Source organism: Athene noctua, chromosome 2, assembly GCF_965140245.1.
Source record: "Athene noctua chromosome 2, bAthNoc1.hap1.1, whole genome shotgun sequence".
Lineage (NCBI taxonomy): Eukaryota > Metazoa > Chordata > Aves > Strigiformes > Strigidae > Athene > Athene noctua.
In genome coordinates this window covers 140,192,727-140,201,435 of record NC_134038.1, presented here as the reverse complement: position 1 = coordinate 140,201,435, position 8,709 = coordinate 140,192,727, and the positions used below count along the sequence as shown (strand labels likewise).

Genomic DNA, 8,709 nt, shown 5'->3' with positions numbered 1-8,709 from the left:
GAAATACCTCCAGCGTGTTTTCTAGAACTGAAACAGAAAAAAATAATACAGAGCGAAGCGATCTTCTGAGACCTCACTCCATAAAGACTAGTCCGTATCCCACACTTTGGGTGAAAACAATCACATTATTTTCGAGCACACCTTATTTATAGGAGGTGCAGTTTGAGAGTCTGGGTGGACTGAGCTAGGTAGGTCCGTATCTAGTGTGAGCCTGAGGATTTTTAGGACGCCTTTTATACCTGAGAGAAATGCAACATTAAGCTCTTCGCAAATCTTCTCGGGCTTTCCCCCTTCTGCATTTGCTTTTACAAATAGTTCTTATTTTGCAATTATCTCAGCCCCCCCCCCCCCCCCCCCCAGCACGCAGTGGGAGGGAGAGAGTTAAGATGTCCTGCGAACCCCGCTCGTAAAGCTGCTTACTTCCATTAGAAACACATGAATATCCTGAAATACAAAGTGTCTTTAAAACGGACTCAGGAATGTTTATCTCAATCCTTGATGCTTTAGAAATTGTGGAAGAAAACAGCGGTGACAGTACTGCTCCAAATTAATCTTCTGGCAGGTAAATTTCATTTGCTCATGAAAATCAAATTCGATTAAGGCTCTTGCTCCTGCTATCACTTTACTCCCGCGTCTTCCAAGACTCCTGGGATCTGAAGAACGGAGATTATTATTAGTAACTAAGATCACCCTCTAGCTCCCCCATTATCAACTGAGATCTTTTAGCGGGTTTAGAGGGATTTAGCTCTGTGACAAACATATATTTTCAGCAGTCAGCCACGATTTCCCCCCCCCCTCCATTCTCATTAATTAGCTCTAAGCAGTGGATGAAAAAGTAAGAGTGGCATTCCTTGGGCGACAGGTTTGGTTTGTTTTTTGGTTTTTGTTTTTTTTTTTTTTTGTGGGTTTTGTTTTGTTTTTGTTTTTTTTTTCTGTATTCGTACGATTGCGATTATCCTACAAGAAATCAGAGTTCCCCTCAGTTGGGCATTCCCGCGGCAGGGCTCCGGACGGTGCTTGTGTGTGTTACCACACAAACGCTGGCTTGGAGGAGGGGGGGGGGGGGGGGGGGAAGCAGCCTTCTAGATACTCTGTCGACAAACTCCGTATTTGCAAAACCTGACATTCAGCTGAAATTGCTTTTGGTTTCTCTAAGAAAGGCGAAATTTTAAGGCCTGTTTAGGAAAATGAGTGGCCATATTCCTATCACAGGGAAAGATTTATAATTTACGTTTTCTCTTTTAAGGCCAAAATCCCGCATTTCTCACTGTGGCAAGACTATTTTTGGCTTTGTGGCGTCAGGAACACACAGTGACACAGTGGTTGAAAAGCACTTGTAAGGGCCAAATTCTGCCATTGCTTACACCTGCGAGGTGGGTTAAATGCATCCGACCGCTCTCAGGGTAGACAAGGGAAGAAAAATGCCACTGAAATTTTTTGTAATACCTGAGATGAGCATGGCAGTGCACTGCGAGGGGTGACTGCCGCCGAACAGGAAACTCAGTGAGAAATTGCCTGGCTCTGAAAGGATTCAGCACCTTTGAAAATCCTCCCACTGATCATGGTTGTTCATCTCTTGCTCCCTAAGGAATTAATACTCGTTTTAGAGGAAACGATTTAATAGATGTATTTCTCCAAGATATTTTACACACTATATAAATGGAAAGCAGTTCGGAGGTTTGCATCAAATCTCTTGGAAAGTGCTGAGGCTCTACCATAAGTTTGTATTTGCTGTATCCTAACTGTATTTCGCACGAAAAAGACAAAAAAAAAAAAAAAATCTGGAAGAAGGCTCGATTGGTTTGTCGGTTGCATGCGTGGAAGCATTCAATTATCAAGCTAATTTTCCAAAATGAAGCTTTTGTAGAGCATAGCCAAATCAATCAGTGGCTTCAAGTAATCTCTTTCTTAGTTTTGATTAATTTATCCAGCGCATCCTAAGACTTAACGTTGCGAAAAATAAAAGGTTTTCCACAACTGGTAGGGAATGGTATATGTTCGAGGCGGGGGGGGTAGGCTCGGGCATATTTTTATCCCTGCTGTTAATTACAGGGTCCATGATTTTCGAAGAACATCTGTTCTGCTCGATGCCTTCAGCCCTCCCGGTTCCTTTCTAATATTTAATGGCAGATACCCATTAAGGCAGGAAGGAATTATAGCTGGGGAATGAAAATTGGGTATCGGGGGGGGAGGGGGGGGGAGGAATCTAAAACAGTTGACGAAGCTTTCCTCCCCTCTCGGTGTCAATAATTTATTAACAGTCAGTCGAATTCGGAAAGCAAAACAAAGGCGTAAAGCCCCGTGTCCGATAATAACTGTTTTTCTGGTGCTGTGTACGCACCCTGCAGATGCCATTTTTCCCATTTTGAGGAAACGGCCCCATTCCCTGAGTCCCACCCACGTCATGGCAAGCAGGGGAAGGGGACAGTTGTATCACTGCTCTTATCATCAGTGAAAAGCACGGCCCTCTTCCCTAATGATTAAACAGAGCTCTGGAGCGAGGGAGAGATGCATAGAAGGGGGAAAAGAGAGCCCTTTAATCTAACCTCCCTTCTGCCTTTCGCACACAGGGTTGGAACAGCCCCAAGTGGGTAAACAAAACAAAAAAACAACGACCAAACCTCAGCAAACCGGATGCCCCCCCCGCCCTTTGTTTCGTCCCCCCCTCCCGCCTCAACCCTCCACCACTTGTACAGTTTGCACCGGGGCTGAGGGCTACGGTTTCACATGGTTTCTCCCTCCTTATGAAAAGGAGCTTGAAAAGTAGAGGCAGATAAGCGAGAAACGCTCCGCGGCTGAGGGAGAGGAAAGTTTGGAGAGGGGGGCGGGCTGGGGAGGGGGGGAGAGGCGAGCTGGGGAGATTAGTGTTTTCATGGCTACCCGCTTTTTAACAAATCAGACAGATCTTCGGGCTGTGAATGACAGTTCTCACATTGGCTAGACTGCAACTTTCAACTTGACCTTGGCCTCTAGCCGTGTCTAACCCGTATGTAAAACAGCGCTGCCCCATAGAGCTGCCTTCCCTTCCCCCTTCTCCCCCCGCCCCGCTGCAACTCGATTTTCAGAAGCAGCCTCGAGAAACCAGAGGGAAACAAACCGACCCGATTCATGCCAGTCAAGCAGTGTTTGGCCGGGGGAATCCACAGGTTTCAAAACTGGAGCCTGAAAGAAAAGGAAAAATATGCGGGGAATAAATATTTGCTTTTGGCCATGAGGAAGAATGCGGAAAAGAGTATGCGAAGTCAAAATGGGAACTCTTTATTGGCTACAATGAAGGAAAAAAAGCGGCTAAAATGCTGCCAAATGATCAGGGGAATGACAGCGACTTCAGGTATCCCAACCCATCGCACGGAAAAAACACCTTGAAAAAAAATCCGTGGGCGCCAAAGGGCTATTTCTCATGGCTGGCAGCTCCGCGCCGGGCAAGGAAAAGCCAGCTCGGTAACAATGTACGTCCCGGGACTGCTCTGCGCTTGTAGCCATGAGGGCAAAACAATGCTACAACGTCAATGGGAAGCACAATAGGACAATAAATACGCCGAGCTGTCAGGCGCAAAACAAAGCAACATGCGATTGCAACCAAATTAAAAAAAAAAAAAAGTTTTCAGGATGGGAGTATTTGGTGCTGTTTTGTCCATACGCGTGAGGGCTGAGAGCTGTTAACGATGAGACGAATGCTGATTTAGGTCAAGTTTATTGATAGTTCAGTGATGGAGCCGTTTGAGTTCAAGGTTGTGCGCGAATAACTGAATGTTGGGGGGAAACGTATCCGCGCCGGTGGGAAGTGTGGGGAATATTAAAAATAGAAATGATTTGGCCCTATGAAAAATTCTCACGTTTATCACTAAAAGGGAAGCTTTTTTTTTTTTTTTTTTCCCCCAGCTTTCACTTGCAGAGAGGTACGACCTTCAAAGAAAAAGATTTTTCAGGCAATAAACCATTTTTTCCCAGCACGAAAAAGCGCCGTGGGTCCATGCGCACACTACACAAGCCGACGTGATATTTTATAGCCAAAAAAGATTCAAGCCGAACTGTAGGCCCCGGTTTTTATTATTACAGCAAGAAATAATACAGCCGCATCGCGATGCAAGATCCAGTTAACCCTCCCGCTCCCCAAGCACATCCTAGAACATAATAACAAATAAAATCGTGATTTCCTGGTCTGTTCCTCTTATCTGACTTCTGAGGCTTTGTGGCGAGAGGAGCAAGATGGGTCTTGGGCTTTCGACGGGCGGGAAGGAAGGAAGAAAACACCCAGAAAGGACCCCGGGAGGCTCCGCTTCGAGAGCCTTATCTGGCCCGGCGTGAGGCCGGGGATGGCTTCTCCGCCCGCAGCTTGCGGGGGACTCCCCGCGCCTCCGGGCCGGGGCCCCGCCGGCGCTCCCCGGGGAGAGGTGGCGGTTCAGACCGGGGGAAGAAGGGGGTCGGGGGGGACGGCTCAGCTCCCCACTCCCGCCCCCCGGGGAGGAGGAGGGAGGCTTCCGGGGCTCCCGCGGCCCTGGGGGCGGGGAGGGCCCTCGGAAAGCGGCGCAGGGAAGAAATCGGGCTGGGTGCCGGGGGGGGAGCTCCGCACCTCGGGGAACGCGCCGCGGCAACAACGGGGCCAAAATGCTCACGCCTCGGTGGCGAGGGGAGGGAGGGCCGGAGGGAGGAAGAAGGGAGGAGGGGAGGGAGGGAGAGAGAGAGGGCGGACGGGCGGGCCCCCCCGCCCCCCCCTCCTCGGCGCCCGCGCCCCGCGCGGCGGCAGGACCGCGCCGTGCCCGCGCCCGTGCCCGCGCCCCCGGGCCGGGACCCGGCCCCGCGCGGTTATTGCGTTATTTAATTATCTTCACTTTATTCCTTCAGATGTTTATCAGCTGCTTTGCATATCACGTGGGGGCGGGCGGCCCAATGAGGGCCGGCCTGGCGCGACACTGGCGCGTCAGCCTTGGTCAAGTCCCGGAGATTGAGTATCTCTTTTTTCAGTCTTTGGGGCTTTTAAAAAAGAGCCACTAGTCTCAATGCGGAGCGGGCTATGACAGCCTCCGTGCTCCTCCACCCCCGCTGGATCGAGCCCGTCATGTTCCTCTACGACAACAGCCTGGATGAGATCAATAAGAACATGGACGGGTTTCACGCCGGCAGCAACTTCGCCGCGGCGGCGGCGGCCAACCCCTGCCGCAACCTGATGGCTCACCCCGCGCCCCTGGCCGCCCCCAGCGCCGCCGCCTACACCTCCAGCGAGGCCCCCGCCGCCGGTATGGCCGAGCCCGCTGTCAAGCAGTGCAGCCCCTGCTCGGCCGCCGTGCAGAGCTCCTCCGGCGCCGCGCTGCCCTACGGCTACTTCGGCAGCGGCTACTACCCCTGCCGCATGACCCACCACAACGCCATCAAGTCCTGCGCCCAGCCCGCCTCCACCTTCGCCGACAAGTACATGGACACCTCCGTCTCCGGCGAGGAGTTCACGTCGCGGGCCAAGGAGTTCGCCTTCTACCAGGGCTACGCCGCCGGGCCCTACCAGCCGGTGCCCGGCTACCTGGATATGCCCGTGGTGCCCGCCATCGGCGGCCCCGGCGAGCCGCGCCACGACCCCCTGCTCCCCATGGACAGCTACCAGCCCTGGGCCATCACCAACGGGTGGAACGGGCAAGTGTACTGCCCCAAGGAGCAGAGCCAGCCGCCTCACCTCTGGAAATCCACCCTCCCGGGTAATACACCTGCATGGCTACCCCTGCCTCCCCCCCTCCCCCCCAACCCCTCCCCGCTCGCCCCTCCCGGGTATCCCGCCGGCAGGGCTCCAGGATCACCCCCGGGCCGACCCTCTCCCGCCCCGCCCGCGCTCCCCGGAGCCGGCCCGGCCCGAGCCGCACATGCCCCGGCGGCTCTGGAGCGGGCCCGGTGCCGCCCCCCGCCCCCCACCGGCCCCGCCGCCGGCCCCGGGAGAGGAAACAGCTGAAAAGGGCGGCGGGGAGCTCTGCGGTCTTATTTGCCCTAAACCCCGGAGCACGCGGGCCGGGTAAATCGCTGCAGCCCCCGCGCGATTCTCCCCAGAGTCCCCTGCCGGGCTCCGCGGGGTTTGTTGTTGTTGTCTGTCCGGCTGACAGAGGCGAGCCTTTCCGTGCCTAAAAGCTGTCCGCGGCCGCCAGGAAAGAGGAATCCCCAGTGCTGAGCCGGGCTTTAAGTAGCTAGGCTGGAGCGGGGCAGGCGGAGGAGTGCGCTGTAACTCTGACCCCTGTGCCACTTGAAGATGTCCTGAGCGGTTCGAGCGATTTTCTAACGCTTGCCTGCATGGTTTTTCTGTTCCAGACGTCGTTTCGCATCCCTCGGATGCGAACTCGTACAGGCGTGGGAGAAAGAAACGAGTGCCTTACACAAAGGTCCAGTTAAAAGAACTCGAAAGGGAATACGCTACAAATAAATTCATAACCAAAGACAAACGGAGGAGGATATCGGCGACTACAAATCTGTCAGAGAGACAGGTCACAATCTGGTTCCAAAACAGAAGGGTCAAAGAGAAAAAAGTGATCAACAAATTGAAGACTACCAGTTAATGGATTAAAAATGGAGAAGGAGCAACTCAGAAGTTTCAGAACTTTTTTTTTTTCGTGTTCAGATTAAAATAATTATTAATAATAATTAAAAAGAGAAAAGACAATGAACCTCTTCTTTCAGAACAAAAGATCTGTATCTTTGGAATTATAGCCTCTTTTTTTTTTTTTTTTTTAATATTGCTGTAGCAAAATGGTTAAAACTGACAGTTCTGAAATCCCAAGCAGCCAGCCAGTATCACTGACAGACTGTAAAGCCCACACACCCAGCCCCAAGAGATACACTTTCAACTAAGACACACGATTTTCTGAGAAACTTGTAAGTACTTCTACGACCTTACTATTCGAGAAGACTTCGTGGCCACGATGTGAGAGCTGGTTGACGTGAGGAGGCCGATGTGGACACATAAGCTGGTTTTCTTCCATTGCAATCCAAACTGTATGTTGAATGACTGCTCAGGTAAACCATAGTGAAAAAAATGTACAATTACTGTATGTTTTTAAGCAATGCATTTAATGTCAAAAAGTAATAATAAACCTCGAAGGTACCGAATAAGGATTTCAGAGACATCAGTAATGAAGGAAGCTCTGTGGAGGATCTATCTTGATAGTAAATTTTAAACATCGCAAACTAGTGGGGATAGAAAGGAAAATATTTTCTTGGAGATGTCTTTCGGTTTTATTTTTTACTTTCAACAGATGATTTCTTGTCATCTGACCAGGGGTGTTTTTGTTGTTTCTTTTTTTCTCCTGCAGACCGTACAATAGATACTTTTTAAAGGACTCTGCCTATTTTAAACCTCAAATTATCTTCAAGAATTAATATTCTAATTCCCCGGAAATTTTTAAATATTTGACTCTGGGTGGATACAAAAAACGCGAACATTGGCATTTCCTTACAGTAGGGGGAAAAAAAAAAAAACAAAAAAACAAAAAACAACCTTCCTGGAAAAAAAAAAATCCAAGAACTTTGAACTGAAATACATTTTTTCCCCAGAATTATTTTGATTTATATAATCTATATTTTGATCTATAAGTAATTAGTCGTTTCTCCTTGTTTATTGTCTGTTATGAGGCCGCAGTAGAACGTTTAGGGATTCTTTTTACAGCACCTTTTAATCCAATCAGTTATTTCAACCAGCACATTATTTTGTTTTTATTCACTATAAGAAGCTATCTTGTAAATAAAAAAAAAAAAATCAGCGCACTGTGAAAATGTACTTGTGCACCCTCATTTTTTTTTTTATATTTCTACTGAAAAAATGAAAACCCAAGACGTGTAGATAGGTATAGTAGTATTAATACTGTTAATAAAATAGTCACTGTAATAAAACCTGAAAGAAATACTCTTTATTTTTCCATACCTACGTGCATTTCGTAAGAAATATACAATGTATCTGTCTTATACTTGCTCTGCTGTTGTCTTCCATGATGTAGCTTATGTATATATGGTGTTTTTTCTCCGGATGGTGTTTATCTGGGGGCAGACACGCCTGACAACCAGCATTCCTTAACTATAAATGTTTCGGTAATGTGAAACAGTGATTTTGCAGCGGGGCTGGGGGCCAGGGGGAGGAAGATCAGGATGATGCCAGCGCAGGGCTGCAGTCCCCGCCGGGGAACGGGGCCTGATGGCTGGCCCCGGGACGGGGGAACGGTGCCCAGCCTGGCGAGGCCTCGGCGGGAACGTGGCGAGGGGCTGCGTGGCGATGACAGGACGGGGCAGGCCTGGAACCTTGACCTTGAGGGGGGGGGGAAAAAAGCCCATTTGTGACCTTGACTTTTGACAGCTCCGCGCGCTGGCGGCATCCGCGGGCCGACAGCGCCACCTGGTGGCCGACGCCGCGCCGTGCTCGCACCTGGCCGCGCCCGCGCACGCAGCCGCGCAGCATCCGCCCCGCCGGCGGGCGCGCACACGCGTGAGGCCCGACGCGCGCCCTTATGGCTAGAATACGCCTGAACTTGCGAGGCAGAGCGCGCAGCAGGTTGTGCTCCTCTTTCCCCGGCGAGACGGGGCTCCGCCGGTGCGGGGCTGGGGAGTGCCGGTGCGGTGCGAGGAGCCGCCGGTGCGGGAGGTGCCGGTGCAGGCCTGGGGGGTGCCGGTGCGGGGCTGGGAGGGTGCGGGTGCCCTACGAGAAGCCGCCGGTGCGGGGCTGGGCGCTGCCGGTGAGGTACGAGGAGC

At 51.1% G+C, this 8,709-nt stretch overlaps 1 protein-coding gene across 1 annotated transcript; it reads left to right on the top strand.

The window, feature by feature from the left end:
* Positions 1 to 5,014: 5,014 nt before the first annotated feature.
* On the top strand, positions 5,015 to 6,530 carry HOXA13 (homeobox A13). The gene is made up of 2 exons (XM_074898079.1): positions 5,015 to 5,687; positions 6,286 to 6,530. The coding sequence occupies exons 1-2, from the start codon at positions 5,015 to 5,017 to the stop codon at positions 6,528 to 6,530; spliced, it is 918 nt and encodes a 305-aa protein (XP_074754180.1).
* Positions 6,531 to 8,709: the final 2,179 nt, after the last annotated feature.

Excerpts from the sequence above, each read along its gene's own strand:
- HOXA13 (XM_074898079.1), top strand. The coding sequence starts at position 5,015 with ATGACAGCCTCCGTGCTCCTCCACCCCCGCTGGATCGAGCCCGTCATG. Across the intron at positions 5,688-6,285 it reads CTGGAAATCCACCCTCCCGG|ACGTCGTTTCGCATCCCTCG; the intron begins GTAATACACCTG and ends TTTCTGTTCCAG.